Below are 21,830 nucleotides of genomic sequence, written 5' to 3' on the forward strand. Positions count from 1 at the left end.
AGGTTTGTACCATCAGTAAAGATGGAGGGGAAACCACAGCTATTGTATCCCGGGACCACCTGAAGAAGTGTCCCGAACAACTGAGGAACCCTGAAGAGGAACAAGAAGACCATCGACCCGTAGAGGAAAGGGAAGATATGGTTAGTACTGTGCTCGGGGACTTCCCTCGGTCTTGGACTCAAGTCAATGGTGCAGTTGTGGTACCCGTACTCACCTTCCTCCAACCAGCATCCCAAGCACCTACGGAGCAACAGGTAGAGCTGGAAGACCAGCCGGTCCAGGAGGCAGAAGACCCCACACCCGCAGACCAGGAGGATCAACCCTCTGCTTGCAGTGAGCCTGCCATATCCCTAGTGAGCCAAAGAGCCGGTAGACAGCTGCCCAGTTTACCCTTGACAGCTCCTACACCCTGTAGTTCAGGGCTAGGCAGTCAGCTCCGTAGGTCCACTAGGGCCACTAGAGGCCAGTTACCCGCACTGTGGAGGATTTGAAGTGTATAAATTGTTTTATTTATGTTTACCTTTGTATTGTTGCTTGTGTATAATTTTGTGTTTCTAGTTATTTGTAGGAGTCCTTGGTGGATTTACCGGGAATCCTTGTACATAGTTGGAGCGTAGCCCAGGACAGACTAAAGACTGTTAAGGACTCGGGGTAGGACAAACCCCTACCTGGTTACGTCTCCCTGTTTTGGTGAAATGGACACCTTGCTTTCTTCAAAGACTGCACCCGGTTACGGACATGCCGTGACCACCTTTATGTGTTTCTTTATTGTATTGTTATTGTTATATCTTGTTATGTTTTTCTAAAATATGTTTAGTCCCGGAGTACTAAATTTCACTAGGGTGGAATGTGACACCCCAGGGGTCTGGTTGCCACAGTGATAGAGATATTACGTCTGAGAGCAGGTGGGAGGTCTCTTGGTCAGGAATCCTATGCATGCCACACCTCCTGCCCAGTCCTGGGAGGGGAAGAACTTCCCCTATATAAACCTAGGGCTGAGGCAGGGTTAGTGAGTAGAGAAGAAGTAGAGACAGAGAAAAGAAGCAAATATAGGAACAGAACATCAGGAGCTCTGTGGGAGCAGTGTTACAAGGAGTCAGGGGCTGGCAGCTGCAGAGCTCGCCCTGACTGAGAAGATTTCTTACCGGACCCGGAGTCCGAGGTTGTGGGGACTAACTCCTACCCAGCAGCAGAATCCGTCAGGCAGGGGATTCCAGGTCCTCTGGCCAAGAAACCCGAAGGCACGGTCACACGCATGGGACCAGCACCGCCGTCGTGGAGCGGAAGCTACTAGAAGGCCCCGAGTCACCGGCCATACGGGTGAGCACCACACGGTACACTCAGGGACGTGGGCTACTTATACCCGCCTCTAGCAAGGTAGCCAGAAGAGTACAGTTAGTTTGGGAGGCCTACAACTCCGCCTGGCCAGGGGAGATCCCATCTGCTCAAGGACTGACCAGGCCCCAATCGCTAGCCAGTACTCCGGGAGGGTCTATCTTTGTCACCAGTAAAGACCCTGAACTACACCGTACCGTCTCCGAGTGGTTCCTGCTACCCCCATCATCCACGTCGGCTGCCCTGAGGCCATACCCCTCCCGTTGGGGGTTATACTATCACGCTGCACAATCCTACCACCGGCCTCAGCGGTCTGCCCTGCAGCAGCAGCTCCTTAGCTGTACTCAACGGGTGGCGTAGTCGTCCAACATCTACCGCTGATACATCGCCGCTCAGTTTGACTCCCTGGGCACGGACCGGGTCACCGCCACGAGACTACAACCCTCAACAGATCCGGCTCCGGGTAAGCTCCCGCGTGCGCAACGCAGCGCGACACAGGCCCAGGGGCGCGTCACCGGGTTATTATAATAGACTTATACTTGGCTTGGTACCATACCCGGGCACGAACCTATACCAGGAGTGTGACAGTTTTTCTAATAACAAAAGACCTGGTGACATCTTAAAGCTATCCCTAAGGGTGGGAACAAAAGACAACCGGTCGTCAAAGCCATTGCTGCCTGCAGTCATTTGATTGGGAAACCCATATGAGAATGAAGAAGGGTGCAGACAACCGAAATGTGGAGAAAGGACCAGGTAGCGGCCTTACACATCTGAAGACCAGAGGACTGATGGCCAATCGGTCCCCATAGGTCTTTTTGAATGAGCCTGGACACAGAAGAGTACTGCTCTGTCTTATGCACAACGCCACACAAATGTCCATGCTGAAAGTAGGCTTGGATGATCAGACAGAGTAATGAAGATTCTTTGGCACCGACGAGTCAAAATGGCTGCAAACATATAATATGGTGTTATAGAGGACATGTGATGGGGGGAGGGGGATGAAAAGGACCACTTGTAGCTTGAAGGAAGGAAAAACTGCCAACTCAGACAAACATTAGATGTAGGTGATGGCCCCAAAAAATATCACCCAGGAAGAAGCAGGGGAGAGATTGCACAGAGGATGATTACAAAGATGACTACTGCATGGGTCAATGAACAGAATGAGGTCACAAGTGGTTGGTGACAATAAGGGGAGCAGGATAGATAACCCCTTGGAGATAAATCTACACGTAATTTCGGGGAAGCAAGAGGGACGGACCGAATTCTGCTGGGGAAAAACAAAAAGCTCAACAAGTTTTCTCGTACTAGAAGCAGGAGGACTTCTAGGTCCTGTACAAAACAGGAAATGGATTTCAACATGGTTCTGATGACTCGTCCGGAGAAATCCTAAGATCTTAGGAATGTGGTTTCAACCATCGTGCCGAACCCTGGAAGAAAAGGTCATCCCTGCTAAGTCGACAGCAGTAGACTTTGGACAAAAATTAAATAATCTGGGTGTGCCGTACCAGACAAGGCCCGTCTTGTGACAACTGGATTGTTGAGAAGTCCTATGTTTTGATAAAAATTGTGGTAAGAGGAGGCAGAAGCCAACCAAAATGGCAACCTTTGCCAGAATACATCTGCATTTTGCCTGCTCTGAAATCAAACATTAAAACGGGTTGTCTGAAGACCATTGGTCAGGTGCGCACCCAGCCTCCTCGCTCCCTGCTTACAAGGGCATGGTGCACTACTGAATGATGGACAGTTCAGCGGCATGAACGCTCTTGATTGCATAGAATATGACAATACTTATATAATGGAATATATAATCAATATATACTTATATAATGGAATAAAATCATGAATACTTACAAACGCATAAAAGGAACAGAAAAACTACATAAGTAACCAGCTCTCGGAGGATGGTTTTTAAGTATTTTTCCCTTGTAGTTATTCGGTCTGCTGTATATCTTGTGCCCCAAAGACCTGTAGAAAAGAAGGAAAATAGATAAGGGCCAAACAAAAGAATAATTGAAACGCATAAAAAACCCCAAACAAAAACGAAAGCATAACATAAAATTATTTTTCCTGTCCTAACTTAAAAGAAATGTGTCAACAGAAATGACCTATTGTTTGAACCAGGTATTTATGTTAAATATAATTTTTCATTTTCCAAATATCTATCTATATTAAATTTAAAAAAAAAATCTAAACCTTGAACTTTTCTCACTGACAACTAAGCTACAAGAGGCAGCAACTGAAAAGTATCTGTACATAACAGGAAGTATGAGCAGACCCCATAAGTGAGTCCTTGGGAGTGAATCACTGTGACAATGTGGCCCTCGGACCAGAAAAGGTTGTGCACCCCCGCTAAGGACTAACATGCGCTCAGTTAACTCTTTTAGCCCATGAGCTGATCTCAGGATCGCTGCATACAGGACAGGTCTTCAAGGCTCCTCACAGCTCCTCTTCATGGACTGAACACTTGGGAGCTATGAATGTCTGCCTCCATAGACAGGTACTATACTATAACGTACAAGGGTCAATCTAAACACCAGGGGTCCAGTGTCCACTATGCAGTAGATTGGGGGCTGCACATGTACGGCCATGCTCCATTGTACTGAACATAATAAAGAACAACATCTATTTACCAGGTACTGTATTACCTACAGGCGTCAGCACTCTAAGGGTATGTTCACATGTGGCATTTTTGCATTGTTTTATCTGCGGAAAAAATGCTGCGATTTACAGAACCAGCTAAGTGAATGAGATTTCAAAAATCTCACTTACATGCCTGCTGGGCGGTTTTTGAAATCTGCATTTTCAATATTTTTGCTGTGTTCTTCACCCAGTCTAAAAATGCAAGTAAAAAAACATCAAAAAAGCGCCACGTGTGAACATACCCTAACAGTTGTGCAACTACAACTCTCAGCATGCCCTGACAGCAGCAGGCCATAAAGTGTACCCACGCATGTGCAGACATCACCGATGGCAAATACGAGTTGTAGGGCATTCATAGCAATAGTCAGACGACATCACGCGCTGCAATATAACTAGATTAGTTAGAAGTGGCGAGAAGCTTCCCGGGGGCTGGTGGTCACAAACCCTCCTTTTCTAGAAGAAATAGCTGACAATAGATCTGCAGGACACTGCGTCGTATCAGATCCTGACAATCACCAATTACTCATAGGAATGAATGTGAAGACTACTGCCTCTCCGGCGACACCTACAGGCAGCTGCCGTGTAAGTCAGACACCGCAAAGAATTCTTGGCCAGTTTAATGGAATGTGAGGACATAATGGAAAAAGCTGCACACCGCTCACTGTCAGCCATGTTATTGAAGGGAGGTGGAAATTCTGTGTAACTGTTAGAAAAGACGTGTAAAACTCCAGGATAAACTGCTGGCTGCAATAAATGCATCCGTTGTAAATTCTAAAACTTTTCTTGTCAAAGAGTTTTTTCCGGATTCAGAAAACCCTCTCCCCCCGGCTGCAGTTTATTAAAAAAATTGTGCTTTCCTCACCCTCCCCGCAACCAGTGCTGAGCCTCCGTCGCTGCTCCCGGAGTCTGTTATTGGCTGCAGTGCTGACGTCACATCAACAGCGCTGCAGCCAACAAATGAGCTCAGCGGCTCTACCAAAGTGGACGCAATGGGCCGCTGAACTGATTGGCTGCAGTGCTGACATCACATCGACAGCGCTGCAGCCAATAACAGTGCTGAGCAGCTCTGCCAAAGTGGACGGCATGGGCCGCTGAGCTCACTGATTGGCTGCAGTGCTGACGTCACATCGACAGCGCTGGAGCCAATAACTGTGCTGAGCAGCTCTGCCAAAGTGGACGGTATGGGCTGCTGAGCTCACTGATTGCCTGCAGTGCTGATGTCACATCGACAGCGCTGCAGTCAATAACTGTGCTGAGCAGCTCTGCCAAAGTGGACGGTATGGGCCGCTGAGCTCACTGATTGCCTGCAGTGCTGATGTCACATCGACAGCACTGCAGCCAATAACTGTGCTGAGCAGCTCTGCCAAAGTGGACGGTATGGGCCGCTGAGCTCACTGATTGCCTGCAGTGCTGTGGATGTGACATCAGCACTGCAGACAACAACAAGAGCAGTGGTAGAGGCTTATCACTGGAACGAGGGTGAATAAAGCACAGGATATTTCTAAAACAGTAGCGCCCCTGTGGGCCCAAAGTGAATAAAGTGCTAGTGCATATGTTCGCCCATCACTTCATTCACTGCCTACGGGATTGGCAGATACAGCCAGCAGCCTCCAACAGCGGGGCTCTCAGTGCCAGCGCCAGGCAATTTCAGGATGCCATTAACCTAATATCGACAGGTTAATAGTGTTTGTTACATGACAGGTGCCCTTTAAATAGGACCTTTCACTAGTAAAAGTGGTCACTTTTTGCCTTACTTTATTCCCTCTGGACACCTGAGCATTCCACTTTGGTTTTTCATCCCCCATACAGTTCTAGAGATATGGGCCTATTTATTTAGTGCTAATTCTTGTGTTCCTTGGGGCCGTGTAGAGTAATGTAGAGAAACTTAAAGACATAAGACACGCCCCAGGTAATCCTGTGAGCCACGCCCCATTGGTAAAGACCATAAAAATAATTACTAAATAAAAAGGCCCATATCTCTAGGACCGTACTGTGGATTAAAAAAAACAACTAAACATTAATACCCAAGGGAGCAGCGGGAATAACCTGGGAGCAAGAACTGCTCACTTTTGACCTGATGACAGGTCTGTATTAGGCTGGCAAAACTGACAATCCCTGCTAGGCCTCATTTACAGTGTCTATTGCGTGGACTTGCTTTCAGCCGCATGAAAAATGGTCCCAAATATCATGTATTTTTCTTGTACACAAAAAAAAAAATGGGTTAAGGTTTCCTAAATTTCTCGTAGTATCCACCCAGTGAAAAACTGGCAGCACAGATGTCATCCATTTGTCGGCCCCAAAACGGACCGGAGTAACCCATAACAACATCACGTGTTGTTTTCCAGCAGTTTTCATTGAGAGGCGAGCAGGAGTTAAAGATGGTATTTTAAAAATCAATGTTTTTTCTTGAATTAAAAAAAAAAAAAACCCGTCTGAATACAGCCCAATATTACATTCTCCTAGGACATCGTACAGTAAAATGACGGTAAGGCTGTGTGCACATGGTAAGTATTTGCAGCAGATTTTTCTGCAGCAAAACCAGAGTGTTCGCAGTAAAAACGCTGCATAAAATACCCTCTTTCGCCACATTCTTGCCTGCGTTTTTTTCCCCAATCATTTCGGATGAGTGAAAAATGCTGCCGAAACGAAAGAATGGACGCGCTTCAGATATGGAAAAGATGATGGTTCAAATCTGCAAGAAAATAATAAGCAGCGTGTGCAGGAGACTGCAGGAATTTCATTCATTTTGCTGGTACTGTAATACGCTGTTTTTTTGCATGCAGTGAAATTGTAGTGTGTGAACAGGCTCTGATTCTACAAGGTGTACATGTGCACGTTTCCTTATGGTGAAATTAACAGAACTTGAAAGGACTTGGATATCACTGTGCTGTTCAGTAGTAATAGATTACTGGGCACTCTCACGGGTTATAACCAAAAAGTGTTCATGGAAAATCAGCGGCATCACTGGACATTTTACACACTAATAACGCAGGTAACCGTAACATCGAGTCGTGGGACCAAAAAATCTCGGCAATTTGTCTGCGACTAGAGCCGCGATAGCCTGTGATCACACTGCAATTGTGGGGGAGATACGGGCTGATCTAGAGGAGGACTCCATATTTACAGTTTCCCCATCGCATCCACCCAGTATCCCCATCTCATCTACCCAGTATACCCATCACATCCGCCCAGTATACCCATCACATCCGCCCAGTATACCCATCACATCCGCCCAGTATACCCACCGCATCCGCCCAGTATACCCACCGCATCCACCCAGTATCCCCATCAGATGTGCCCAGTATGCCCATCGGATGTGCCCAGTATGCCCATTGAATATGCCCAGTATACCCATCAGATATGCCCATCATATATATCCCCAGTATGACCATCGGATATGCCCAGTATGCCCATCACATTTGCAGCCCCTGGTACCAGACTCACCTCTCACAATGTGCAGGATTCTGCCCACTCCCTGCGGCTCCTGGGGCTGCTCAGTGCCTTGGCCCACTGTGCCACCTCCAGGGCCAGGTTCGCCCCTTCTCCTGCGGCCCCTTGGCCCCTGGCTGCCGAGGCTGTTGTGATGATACCCGACGAGCCCAGTGCTGCCCCCACTACTGGAGGACACCAGGGAAGAAGACCTCCTGCCCGGACCAGAAGGATGCCACTCCACATCCATCTCGACCACCATGCCCTCCTCTCCATCCTCTTCTTCCTCCATCCCGTCCTCCTCGGCCTCGAAGCCTGGATTGTCTCTGCTCCACGCCTGCCTGGAGCAGGAGGACAGAGGAGACGGGGTGGATCCAGCAGGGGGCAGCCTGAGAGCAGGAGCGGGGGGCAAGTCCTGCCTGGGCAGAGGGTCCATCTCCAGCATTGTCTGGGGGGATGGCTGTCCCTGCCCCTCGGGCTGAGGCTTCACTCTGCTGGGGTTCACCATGCTGCAGCAGCCATTTTATTATTTGGGGTCTTTCTGTGTTTCCTGTGGTTTCCTCCGCCCTCCTTCCTCACACTCCGCTCCGTTATCCGGGGGCAGGCCGTCACTGCCCAGCTCCAGCACCGCTCTGCTCCTGGGCACCAGACTGTTAACCCGTCCCGAGCCGCCGCCCTGCCATTATGTCGGAGTGTTCTCTGTAGAGGAATGCACAGGACTGTTTGGGAGTCTGGTCTCCAGGCAACCGTGCCCCTGCATGGGGGGAGGGCTGCGGATCAGTCACCAATTAACTACCCCATGCAAATAGTGTGCAGGCGGCACATGAGGAGGTTGCCAGCCTGGGCTCTGCTGAATTGTGAGGGGCAGCCTCTGTATTGAGAGGGGCACCCCTGTGTACTGTGAGGGGCACCCTCTGTGTATTGAGAGCTGCACCCTCTGTGTACTGTGAGGGACTCTCTCTGTGTATTGCGATGGGCACCCTGTATGTATTGTGAGAGAATCACCCTGTATGTATTGTGAGGGGCACCCTCGTGTAGTGTGAGGTGCACCCTGTATGTATTGTTATGGGCACCCATCGTATAGTGTGAAGGGCAGCCTTCGCGTAGTGTGAGGGGCAGCCTGTATGTATTGAAAGGGGCATCCTCCGCGTACTGTGAGGGGCACCCTTCGTTTATTGTGAGCGGCACCCTTCGTATATTGTGAGGGGCACCCTCCGTGTAGTGTGAGGGGCAGCCTCCGCGTAGTGTGAGGGGCAGCCTCTGCGTAGTGTGAGGGGCATCCTCCGCGTAGTGTGAGGGGCAGCCTGTATGTATTGCGAGGGGCACCCTCCTTGTCCTGTGAGGGTCACCCTCTGTGACCTGTGAGGGGCACCCTCCGCATACTGTGAGGGGCACCCTGTATGTATTGTGAGGGGCACCCTTCCTATATTGTGAGGGGCACCCTCCATGTAGTGTTAGTGGCAGCCTCTGCGTAGTGTGAGGGGCAGACTCCGCGTAGTGTGAGGGGCAGACTCTGTATACTGTGATGGGCATGCTGTATGTATTGTGAGGGGCACCCTCCGTGTCCTGTGAGGGGCACCCTCTGACCTGTGAGGGGCACCCTACACGTACTGTGAGGGGCACCCTGTCTGTATTGTCAGGGGCACCCTCCGTGTCCTGTGAGGGCCACCCTGTATGTATTGTGGGGGGCACCCTCCGTGTACTATGAGGGGCACCCTTCGTGCACTGCAAGGGGCACCATTCGTATATTGTGAGTGGCAGCCTCTGTGTAGTGTGAGGGGCAGCCTCAGCATTGTGTGAGGGGCAGCCTGTCATGCCAGGTGAGAGTGCAACACAGAGTAACACCAGGTGTGAGTACAACACAGAGGGGAAAGTGGAAGGGAGCCCAGACACTAGGGAAAGGGGGGGGGGTGGTGACCTCTTAATTTGGACTAGCGTCACCCTGACTCCCCTAAATGTCCCTATACATCCTCTGCAGCTGTCGCCAATCACCTGCCTCGCCCTGCTGTCCCTGGCGAAAGGCTATAACTAGGGGTGGAAGGAGATGAGCACTAGTCAATCTCCTCTAGCAACTAAAGACAATAGGGAAAGACAAAACAAGGGAATAACGGCTTAGCTTTAGATGAACTCCAACAGTGCACACGGCCTCAAGACTCCAGAGAGGCCGTGGTGCTGCTACAGCCAAGATCCAGGAAGGAATGAGTATAGCCAGCAACACCCACCTGGAGAGACCAGGTATATATACACCCAGGCCAAAGGAAGTTAGTTGCTGGGTCCTAAAGACAGCCTCCTATCTAGGAAGCTGTCTGCAATGCCAAACGTGGAGATCTCCTAAAAGCCACTGCAGGGTGACTGTCATCTCCGACATACCCGTGACACAGCCTCTGTTTAGTGTGAGGGGCCGCCTCCACGTAGTGTGAGGGGCAGCCTCCGTGTACTGTGAGGGGCAGCCTCCGTGTACTGTGAGTGGCACCCTCTGTGTATTGTGAGTGGCAGCCTCCGTGTAGTGTGGGGGGCACCCTGTATGTATTGTGAGGGGCACCCTTCGTATATTTTGAGAGGCACCCTCCGTGTAGTGTGAGTGGCAGCCTCTGCGTAGTGTGAGGGGCACCCTGTATGTATTGTGAGGAGCACTCTTCATATATTGTGAGAGGCACCCTCCGTGTAGTGTGAGGGGCACCCTCCACATAGTATGAGGGGCACACTCCGCGTAGTGTGAGGGGCAGCCTCTTCGTAGTGTGAGGGGCACCCTCCGCGTACTGTGAGGGGCACCCTGTATGTATTGTGAGGGGCAGCCTCCGCGTACTGTTAGGGGCACCCTGTATGTATTGTGAGGGGCACCCTGTATGTATTGTGAGGGGCAGCCTCTGCGTACTGTGAGGGGCAGCCTGTATGTATTGTGAGGGGCACCCTGTATGTATTGTGAGAGGCAGCCTGTATGTATTGTGAGGGGCAGCCTGTATGTATTGTGAGGGGCAGCCTGTATGTATTGTGAGGGGCACCGATCGTATAGTGTGAGGTGCAACCTGTATGCATTGTTATGGGCACCCATCGTATAGTGTGAGGGGCAGCCTCTGCATATTGTGAGGGGCAGCCTCTGCGTATTGTGAGGGGCACTCTCTGCGTACTGTGAGGGGCACCCTGTATGTATTGTGAGGGGCACCCTGTATGTATTGTGAGGAGCACTCTTCATATATTGTGAGAGGCACCCTCCGTGTAGTGTGAGGGGCACCCTCCACGTAGTATGAGGGGCACCCTCCGCGTAGTGTGAAGGGCAGCCTCCTCGTAGTGTGAGGGTCACCCTCCGCTTACTGTGAGGGGCACCCTGTATGTATTGTGAGGGGCAGCCTCCGCGTACTGTTAGGGGCACCCTGTATGTATTGTCAGGGGCACCCTGTATGTATTGTGAGGGGCAGCCTCTGCGTACTGTGAGGGGCTGCCTGTATGTATTGTGAGGGGCAGCCTGTATGTATTGTGAGGGGCAGCCTGTATGTATTGTGAGGGGCACCCATCGTATAGTGTGAGGGGCTGCCTCTGCATATTGTGAGGGGCAGCCTCTGCGTATTGTGAGGGGCAGCCTGTATGTATTGTGAGGGGCACCCTGTATGTATTGTGAGGGGCAGCCTGTATGTATTGTGAGGGGCACCCACCGTATAGTGTGAGGTGCACCCTGTATGTATTGTTATGGGCACCCATCGTATAGTGTGAGGGGCTGCCTCTGCATATTGTGAGGGGCAGCCTCTGCGTATTGTGAGGGGCACTCTCTGCGTATTGTGAGGGGCAGCGTCTTCATATTGTGAGGGGCTGCCTCTGTGTATTGTGAGGGGCAGCCGCTGTGCTTTTATGTCAGAATTCTGGCATTAAAGCTTTCATGAATCGAGCCCATAGGTAGAAAAGCCGGCTGGGGACAATATGTCTAGACTAGTCCAAGGGTCTCCACCCACTCCCCTACACTGACTGGTCTTTTTCTATGTGCTTACACAAAGAGAGAAACATCAGTTTAGGCCACGTTCACACGTTCAGTATTTGGTCAGTACTTTCCTTCAGTATTTGTGAGCCAAATATAGGAGTCGAACAATCAGAGGAAAAGTGTAATAGAAACACGTCACCACTTCTGTATTTATCACCCACTCCTGGTTTTGGCTTACAAATACTGAGGTAAAAAACTCACCAAATACTGAACATTAAAATGTAGCCTAAGGGTGCAGGGCTGGGTGAAGTCACTAGGGACCACTTTGGACTAGTCAGCCGAGACACATCGTCCTCTGCTGGCCTTTCCAACTATGGCCCCGATTCATCAAGACCAGAGTTGATAACACAGGTCTTGATGATGGAGCATGCTGAAGCACACTCCTTGTACTGTATCAGGGACTGTCGAACAAGGGACATGCACCTCCACAAATCCTACTCCAGTCATAGATTAGAGTAAGGTTAGTGGCATAAGGAACGCCTGTTGTTGTGAACTAAATGAGCAGGCTTTGTCATGCCCCATCCCACCCCCAGCTCTGGCCACTTTGTCTGAGCTGGTCGAAAATGGTGTGAGAAATCCATGAGTCACAAAATTTTAGTGCAGCTTTGGTTATGTGACACCAGATATTCATGCCAGTCCCAAATGCGGAGGTGCAGTGTCAGTCTGGAGAGCAAATATTTATTTTTATTTATTACACCATGCTAGACCTATTAAGGTTAACCCTTAAAGCAGTGGACACCCCTTTTAAGTAGCTCTCAGGTAGATGGAGAAAAATAAGAATTCTCCAGTGTATCAAACACAAGAACATTTAATCTCATATATGTTGTTAGACCTTTTTCAAGCAAACAAATCTGACAAAGTTTTCATTTATTAACAATGAAGAATAATCTTGATATTTCAAAGTCAATAAAGATCGAATGTCCTCAATGACTAGCCATAGAACTACACATCATCACGCCATACACATTTAGTCAGTAAAAGCAGAGCTTGAATGATTTTCCAGTGAGCTTCCCGGTAACATACTTTATATTTTTGGAAACACTGAGTGACTACTAGTTTGGTCAGCATCTCAACTCTCCCAGAGGTTGTCACCTATCTTTCCTCCTAGACACCTAATCTCAAGATTAAAGGGGTTCTCCACTACTCGGACAACCCCTTCTGAACCTCGATATCTCACCCCAGTAAAATAACAATATTTATACTCACCTCCGATGCCAGCGCCGTGCCAGCAGTGTCGGCACTGGGTTTCCCAGGTCTCACATGACATTTTTAGGTTATGTGATCCCTGCGGCCAATCAGCGCTGGCTTCACTCTCCCCCCCTACTGGCGTAATTGGTATCCGAAGGTAGTGAGAGAAGAGCAGCATCTGCACATGTAACACCATGACTGATTTCTTTCTTAGTCACTAGAATAAATAATTACATATTGCTTTTCTGTTTCCTCTTCCCTCTCTTCCCCTTTTTACCTCTGTTTAAAACTTGTAGATAATCAATAAAGCCGTTTGTCAGTCCTACTTTTATCATTTGAGTCTCCTTCCAATTTACCTAGCTACCCCACAGTCATCAAGCATTATTTTGTTGGGACGCTATTCTTTTTGTGTAGTAAGTAATTGTTAAACATTTGAAATGCTTTATGGCTTTTGATATGTTCCTAATGCATTTCAAGTAATTCCACTATGCTTTGTTTTTGTATATTTGTTTATCCAAAATGAAATAAAAATTACAGTTAAAATAAAATAGCAGAGATATATGCAATGAGGAACTTCCAGCAGGGAAATGGGTAACCACAGGATAACAGCAAAGTATTAGTAAACTTGCTTGCAGAGATACGGTTCACATGTAAATGGCAGAAATGTATTGGCAAACATGTAACTTGCTTGCAGAGATGTGTTACCTCAGTAGCAGAGACTGAGGTGAGAACAGCGGCGAGACCAGCTGCACGAATTTGGTAACTGAAATCATTTTTGAAGATAGATGTTGAGTACAGCTAAATAAGCTGGACTTAGCTTGAAAATAGCATTGGTAGTAGAATGGAAGTCAGGAGTAGCAGAGGAGATAATTAGACAACTGGCTGGGACTGAGCCAATTGGAAATAGAAGTAAGCTTCTGTCAAGTGGAAGAATTATGTTTTCTAAATACTCAGGCACACATTGGTGCCTGAGCCGGCCTTAAAATGACTTATGTGATAATATTAATGGTGCTTGCCATGTTACCACAGTAACCTGGTGTGAGAAAGTAAGATCTGGTGCTGGAGTCAGGACAGGTGAGTAACAGCCACGTAAGGAACAAACATGCATGCGATGATTGAACAGAGCAGACCACTTACATTGTTCTGTAGTTCAGCTATGATTATGTGCCCACTGTAGGCATTTTGGTGGTGGACAGCATGGGCATCTCACTGGTCCACTGCTCAGCAGCATTACTGTATATTCTGATTCCTCGCTATTATAACCATCATTAACACTTGCAGCAATATGTGCTGTAGTAGCTGGACCAGAAAGACTATACTTTACCTCCACGCACCTCACTGAGCCTTGGGTGCTCATGCCCCACCTGTAAGTAGCTTTAATGTCATGGCTGACTTGTGTAGAGCATGTCCCTATGACTGCACTCATAGGCCCTGATTAAGCAAAACGATTGCCCCAGAATTCTGGTATAAAACGTTTTGAAAAGTTGAAATTTTTGCGCAAGGCAGAAACGCAGAGTTGAGTGAAGATTTTGCAACTTCTGGCCTTTTCACACCAGTTTCAGCGAGCTCCACCAAAATGGGCAAAGCTTGGGCTGGATGGATGCACGACGAGGCATGGCGATGCCTGTCCGTCTACTTCATGACAAGTCTCAGCGTGCCTTACACCACAAATTTTACTTTAGTCCCTGACGAAAGTAAGATTTTTGGGGAGGAGCATGCCCTTTTCAAATGCATCTGATTCATCAAGGCTGGCAGCCATAATGTTCTTGCTTTAGTAAATCAATGCAAAACACAATATTTTTTCTGTTTTAAATGTTTATTACACTTCAACTAAAACATTCCAAAATGTGATATTTATGTAAATGAGATATAAAGGAAGTGTCAGAAAAATGCATGTAAAACATATAGGCGGTTCATTCTATACAATTAATTACATATTACAATCAAGTATTAATGTATTTATACAATGCACAAGACACTGGAAATTGCATACATGTCCCTAGTGTTATAGAAGTAGTCTCTAAATAAAGGGTTCCTTACACATCAGCAGCCGATATAGTAAACACTTATGTCCGGAATTGAAATCAGCTCTCGTCAGATAAAGCACAGCACATCACCTTAGGGCAGGCCAATTGTATACGTTAAGTCATCTGGTGGTGACTTTAAGACATTTTTGATGATTTATAAATAGCGGAATATATGGATTTTTCTATTTTTGATAGCCCTTTTTCCATCCATCATGCCTATGTCATGCACAATGGACCTCAATAAATTTTTACAGCAGCTAGAATTGTAGATACTTACATAAACTAGTGTCGGAAGGTTCTACATAATGGAGGGAAGAAAGGCCACCAATTTGAATTCTATGGACGTGGTGAAAACACCAAATCCATGGGTGTTAAAGTGGGAAGCTGCTGAAAGACATGGACTGGCTTAGGGTTTTCTATGCTAGTACAAGTCAGATTGTGATTTAATGTAAGATTTGTGTTGCACCGTGTTTTCTAAATGAGTGAGGAAAAGGCTTCTTCGATACTGCTTCATACCCGAGGATGAACTGAACTCTGAGCAGGCTCAATGTATATTATCAGAACAGGACAGAATCATTCACACAAATAGAAAGACAGAGGACAGCAGAAGATAATGTAGAGATAAATTGTCATGCTCAGGGCTGGAATACCGGAGTTGTCCTCTCCTCTGAGCTTTCTTCAGATGTGTTTGGATCTGTTGTAGTTAAACCAAGGATGCTTTGTAGTAGGTTCATCTTAGGGGTACGCTCATCACTGTCTTCTTCTGAACTCTCAGATGGGTGGGACTGATGACTTGTGCTCTCAGTGGTCACACTTTCTTCAGAATGATGTGAAGAGCTTCCATGTGCAACCTGTGGCAAGTCATCAGACTGTCATGTAACTGCATGTTTTGTCATTTTTATCAGAAAGTTTTCTAACAAAAAAATAGAGTTCACAGGGAGTCCGTCTGCTGCAGCCTATACTTTTTGTAGCTACTTTCCACTCCAGAACTCCTAAATGATAGTTACCTCTATTTGCGTAGAATATCCTAATAGTATACTTAAAAATGTGGTTTCCAAAAAGAGAAAACCCTGTTAACCCCTAAAAGAAACCAGTTAGGTCCCGTGATTGTTTCCAACCACCTCTATCTCTGTATACACGGCAATTTCTTGATTCCGTTAAAGTGTTTGATATTGCATGCTAACACAGTAATTGTTGAAGAATGAACTTTAATCCTTCAACATCCCAAATTACTAGTGAGGCAGGACTAGTTATCATGGCGTCTCTTCCCCCATACTAGTCCCACCTTGGATCTTCTAATCACTCCTCCTTGGGCGTCACTGACAGCTTGCATACACTCCCCTTTATGGTAGGACTCTTGTGGAGGCTGTCAGTCACGGGAGGTGTGATTAGAAGATCCAAGGCGCAATCACGCCCAGGGAGGTGTGATTAGAAGGACTTAGAAGAAACACCCTGCACTTGCTATGCTGCAGGAGTTCATTTTTGAACGATTGCTTTGTTATTATGGAAAATGAAATTATTGGAATAAAGGAATTTCCATGTATACTGATATAGTTGAGGTTGAGAACAGTCAGCGACCTGGCACATTCATCTTAACCCCTTTTGAACTGAATTGAATTCAGATAATTTCCACTGAATGTGTACAGTAAATGTAAAAATCTGCTGTTTTCAGGTGAAAAGTTTATCTAGTCTCTACAGTGACAACAATTATGCAGCAAATGCATTGTAACAGGAAAGCGAAAAAATTCTGAATTCGACCAATATCATCATGAAGTCTGCATGTTCCCACTCTTCTTCTAGGTACCAGATTGTATATAGCGTGTATAATCTATGTACTGATACCAGCACCTCATCACTACAACCAATACACATAAATAAATCTCTATAGAAGAATAAAACCTATGTGGATTAGTACATATGCCATTTATTTTTTTTCAACAATAGGACTTTTTCGTCTAAGACTGGGTTCACACAGCATTTTCTCCTACGGTCAGTGGCTCCATCGGGGCTTTCGTAAGTATAGGATTTGTATGTATGTGCTGATGGGGCCATTGACTCAAATGATATAGATGGAGTCACAGTGTGCTCTTGTCGTGCATTATTTTCGGCCATATACGCCAATTGAAGGCGGGCAGCAAAACGCAATAGACAACGTCTTGGTGCTCACCTCAATACGGTCCAAAAATTAGCACACTGACTCCAACTGCACCATTGTAGTCAATAGCCCAGTTGGCGCATACGCCCGAATCCCGGTTTGTGGGGTGTTCTTATGTAAGCGCCAACAGAGCCATTGACTGTGGGAGAAAACGCTATGTGAATCCTGCCTTAGGGGAAAAATGATGGAATCTGAAAACTACAGTACCAACAAACATAACGACTTTACAATTTGATCTTAGAGCAATGGACAGGACATATTTAAATGCATTTGATGAGTTACCTGATTAAGAGAACGTCTACGGCGGAGTGGGTTACCCCTTGTCTGTTGGGGTGTTGGGCCATCAGGAGTAGGGGCAACGCTGACCTCTTCAGATGATGAGGAGGAGCGAGAATCTGATTTTGATATACTGTGGCTTTCAACGGAGTTTGTGCTCTGTAAAAACAGCAGATCAACCTGTTATCAACAATTTACAGGCACAGACAATATCTACATGGACTTTGAATGTCTCCCATTTGTTTTATTGGATTTTTACTGTATTGTCATCCAATATGTATATATGTTTTGTGATAGGGAGATTAGATTGTGAATCTTTTTGAGAGCAGTTCTAGGAGTAACTAATGACAATCTCTGTACCGCACTGCGGAAATTGTTATTGACATGCGATCCGCAAGAAGTAACTAATTCTATTTCATACTATGTATTCCATATATATGTCATGCTTTGTATCTACTAACCTGGTGTGAAGATTCTGAAGACTGGAAGAAAAAAAAATAAAGTTATTTCTCTGTGGTACAAAAATGCTCATGTATGTAGCATATCGTACATTAGTTACACAATAGAAGTTATCAGACAAGCTTATCCATTATAATATTTACAGTGCGTACTGAGTATAAGAAAAGAACAGCAGAAAATCTAATCACTTATTGGTCACTAATTTCTATTAAGGGGGTACAAAATATTGGCATAAAGTAAGCCAATGTCTAGCAAGATGCAACAAATTATCATACAGTGTGAGCTGTTTCTTAATCTGATATTATGAGAGATAACTGTAAGAACTTTACTACTTAATACATATACATGTCATGGACTTCTATAATAGTTTACATGAAGAAATCCTTACACTTTTGAGTGCACGTCTACGGCGTAAGCTGTCTCCTCTTGCAAAATCTTCTGTAATGATAGACTGAACTGTTGCTCCGCTCGCAGTTGGGGCAGTTCTGGATCTTTCTTCTGATGATGATGAGGAGGAAGAATCTGGATGTGAATCCGATACAGACTTGCTTTGGCTGATACTTGAGTCCTGAAAATGCGACATTACAGCATGTAATTGGTACAAATGTGAAAGCCATTTATAAATTACTACTATCTGTTTGCAGTAGTATTGGCGTCTACTAATTGACGCACATCAGCATCCTTGTATTGGCGGAGAAGCATTATATAAAAGGAACCTGACTCTCGATTTATGCTGCCAAAAACCGGAAGGCAACATGAATCAGTGCCTGGCTGCTCAATTATACTTTTTCGGGAAACATAGTTTAATGATCGGGCTGGGGACCATATGGCTGACTCTACTAGTTCGGTGCCACCACCTGTTGGCTTTTCACCACATCTCTCAAGTTGACTGTGAGAGGTTTCTCCATGTGTTAATTACCTGGAGAGGTGCGGGGACTTTTCAAACTATTTTTTCTCTTGCTAATTAGGCTGATATTTCTCACGGTGTTTTAACATTTGGCAAATTTTAGCACAAATAGGTGATAAGTTATCATTTTTGACTTTTTTTGTGGGATGAATACTTTTTGACAGAGACTGGGGTAAACTGCTTGGTAAATGTGGGTAAAGTTTTTCACAGGTAAACGTATCTAATGCCCTTTTACATGGGGTGATGATCAGCCTGGAAACTTTCAGTCCTAATTATTGCTCAAAGCCTATTTGTCGTTTTCTTACATCTTGTGTGCAATCATGAAAATTCACAGCACATCCACTTGTGTGAAAAGGTTTGAGCGGCTGACAATAATGAAAGGGAGGACAGGTGATCGGTCATAAAAACCTCTAATGATAATTGTTACATGGAAATGAAAGAAATCAAGCACAGATCGAATTCAAGTATTGTCAATCGGCACTCGTTACAGGTAGATTATCTAGCTTGTAATAGGACTCTTAGGGCTCGTGCAAATGGCTGTAGATTCTCTCATTTGAAAGAATTGGGCTGATTATACAAATGACACTCTGATCAAACTCTGATTTGAGTTTGATCCGGGTGTCAGCATAGTGTGATGAGAGGATCAGAGCACAATGTGAAGAAAGGATGGAGATCGAAATTTCTCCATTCAGTAAATCCACGGATGATTTCCACGCACTCATTGTCTTGCATGGCTGAGTGCGGTCCGAATATCAGATCACACTCGGACATGCAGTGATTTTTTCGTGGAACAGACAAATCGGACATGTGCACAGCCCCATAGAGTAACATTGATCAGGGTGCAATCCGATGCATTGTCTGCACCTGCCCTTATTGGGAGCACCTAACAGAAATACTGATACTGAAAATTCTGCTTTGCTATATCTGCATTTTGTAAATGTAGACAAAGGTTTGGTAGCATCAGTAATTATGATATACTAACCTGTGAAGAATCTGAGTGTGAAACCTGAAAAATAAATAGATAAAATAAAAAAGACATCTTTTAATTAATCATCCTCATGTAATATGGCAATAATCGACTCAGATGGAATCAATTTATATTCTTCTTTAAATATGACATATGCTGAATCTAATGTGCTTCTCCCTATAAATTCCACTCTTTAAAGCTGGGACTTAAGATAATAATAAGGAAATACTGATGCGTTTTCTTTAGTATCTATGCATGTATTTCTTAGCTATAGGAAATATGTAAGCATTGGCAGAGCTACTCACAGGTAACGTGCAGGAGATGCCTATGAGGCAGACGATGAACACAGCAGTTTTCATTTTCAGCAGAATATCTATAAAATAAAAGATATATTTCCATGTTATTATTGGAATAGTCGGCAGAATAGCCTTTGCTATATATGCATTACCTTGTCTGTAGTCCAGATGACGCTGCAGATTACCAGGAGCTCTTCTCCAATGTTCAGCAGTGGATTGTGTGACAAGCAGGGCAATGTTGTGCTGTGGATTGGGCCAGGGCTCGCAGAATTTAAACCGTGTCCACAGACCTCAGTAGCCAATCAGCATGAAGCAAGGGTTATGACACCGTGAGGTTTCTGACCACCTGATCTGCCCCCACTCACCCACACTTCCCCTTGGTTTTTGTGGTTTTTCTGTCAACAGAACGTGAAGTCTTCTGCGCTGACATTACAGTATAATTAGCTGCTTTCATTCGGATGCATGCAATGTAGCAATATGTAGGAAGCTTTAGCTGTGATTTGTTTCTTTTTTTTGTTTCTGAAGAGACTACAGTGTGGTTGAGGAATTTACCTGTCTTGATATCTGGGTGCACTAGTGATGAGTAATATAGACTAACACAGGTATTCAAGGCCAGGTCTGCTAGACTGAAACCGGTGACGCACAGAATTGTTAATAAGCTACAGGAAATTCAGAGCTTTTCATTCTTCCTATTTGAGCCCCCTGTCTGGTCTTTGAGTCAATATTTTAACTACTGATATTACAGTCCCTTTACACAGACAGAATTCTGCCCCATACTAAGCACCGACAATATCAACCTGTCAGGATTCGATAATTATTATATTAATCTGCAGATATTGGGTTAATCTGGATGTTAAAGGGAACCTGTCACATGAAAAAACACTGTTAACCTGCAGATATAGGGTTAATCTGTAGGTTAATAGTCACGGGGGTGGCGCCATTGCGGGTTCACTCATCGCTTTGTGTATAGAGAGCAGCTGTAACCCCAGCCCTGACTGACAGCCGGCCCCAATGCAGAGCCAGTGTCTGTCAGTTCTGGGGTGCAGTTACAGCCGCCGATCTCTATATACAGAGTGGTGACTGAACCCGCAATGGCGTCACGCTGGTGACTGAAACTTGAACGCTGCCGGGGGGAATAAAGTTAGCACAGTGGCTCAGTGGTTAGCAGTGCAAGAGCGCTGGGGTCCTGAGTTCAAATCCCACCAAGGACATCATCTGCAAGGAGTTTGTATGTTCTCCCCGTGTTTGCGTGGGTTTCCTCCGTGTTCTCCAGTTTCCTCCCACACTCCAAAGACATACTGATGGGGAACTTAGATTGTGAGCCCCAATGGGGACAGTGCTGATAATGTCTGTAAAGCGCTGTGGAATTAATAGCTCTATGTGAGTGAAATAAATAAATAAATACATTTTCTCCTGGCATTGGGGTCTAAGTGCTGTCACTGGGCAGGTTCACAATGCTATTAACCTGCAGGTTAATAGCCTTTTTTCACTTGATAGGTTCCCTTTAATAATTCTATGAAGGTGCCCGGCCGCTATACTGAAATTGCGGCGCCGGAGAAAAAATTAACTTTATTTCTGCCATGAGCCGTAGCTTTCAGTCATGCAGGCGTACCCAGAGCAATTACAGTCACCACTCACAGTACTGAGAGAGTGGCAAGCACACCCCTGCACTGGCTGACAGATGTGCTGCAGAGTTATTGTTTACACTATTACTCTTTTCATTTTTTCATGTACACTATATATACTGTTGTGACGAAACAGCTTCTTAATCAGCCAGACGCCTAGATTTGTTAAGCCAAGAAAAATACACTATTCTGTTTGTGTTGACTTGTGAATGTATGTGTTTTTCTTTGGCTGGTCAAGAAGGACATACTATTAAGTGTATAAACCTGAATGTTGACTTGTTAATATGCTAATTACACATCATACTAAAGCCAGTTACATGATGATTTACAAGAGCCCCCCTGCTATACCAACTATGTAAATTGATTAAATGCTCAAACAATGAGACCTGAGCCCAGTGGAATAGTGCCCTCCCTGGTCCTTGACCTGTGGATGTGTGCTTGAGGGAATGGTTGTAACTATTTAAGGGACACATGCCTCTGAAGCAGGTAGACTTTACAAGGAGAATCAAAGATCAATCAGACTCTTCAGGACTTCAGCTTTGTAGCATGGCTTTAT

The 21,830-nt window shown here is 45.8% G+C and overlaps 2 protein-coding genes across 3 annotated transcripts in view; both read right to left on the bottom strand.

Annotated features, from left to right (window-relative positions):
* The window catches only part of PKD2 (polycystin 2, transient receptor potential cation channel), a 62,071-nt gene extending 53,923 nt beyond the window's left edge, over positions 1-8,148 (bottom strand). For both annotated transcript variants that reach the window (XM_073637567.1, XM_073637561.1), the window contains exons 1-2: positions 7,420-8,148; positions 3,187-3,300 (exon numbers count right to left, since the gene is read on the bottom strand). In XM_073637567.1, the coding sequence (XP_073493668.1) occupies positions 3,187-3,300; positions 7,420-7,912 (607 nt within the window). In that variant the 5' untranslated portion in view covers positions 7,913-8,148. The remainder of the gene's footprint in view (positions 1-3,186; positions 3,301-7,419) is intronic.
* A 6,211-nt stretch (positions 8,149-14,359) lies between these two features.
* On the bottom strand, positions 14,360-19,954 carry SPP1 (secreted phosphoprotein 1). Its single transcript, XM_073637577.1, has 7 exons — positions 19,802-19,954; positions 19,659-19,726; positions 19,369-19,392; positions 17,868-18,047; positions 17,482-17,502; positions 17,027-17,179; positions 14,360-15,440 (listed from the first exon to the last, which is right to left on the bottom strand). Exons 2-7 carry the CDS (start codon positions 19,710-19,712, stop codon positions 15,225-15,227), a joined length of 648 nt encoding a protein of 215 aa, XP_073493678.1. The 5' UTR covers positions 19,713-19,726; positions 19,802-19,954; the 3' UTR covers positions 14,360-15,224.
* Positions 19,955-21,830: the final 1,876 nt, after the last annotated feature.

The sequence above is a fragment of the Phyllobates terribilis genome, unplaced genomic scaffold, assembly GCF_046119375.1.
Source record: "Phyllobates terribilis strain yellow unplaced genomic scaffold, ASM4611937v1 Scaffold_1__5_contigs__length_1240528914, whole genome shotgun sequence".
NCBI lineage: Eukaryota > Metazoa > Chordata > Amphibia > Anura > Dendrobatidae > Phyllobates > Phyllobates terribilis.

Coding starts and splice junctions, on each gene's coding strand:
- SPP1 (XM_073637577.1), bottom strand. CDS start 19,712: ATGAAAACTGCTGTGTTCATCGTCTGCCTCATAGGCATCTCCTGCACG. Junction 17,180..17,481: donor CTTCAGAATCTTCACACCAG/GTTAGTAGATAC, acceptor CTGTTTTTACAG/AGCACAAACTCCGTTGAAAG. Junction 15,441..17,026: donor GTAGACGTTCTCTTAATCAG/GTAACTCATCAA, acceptor GACTTGCCACAG/GTTGCACATGGAAGCTCTTC.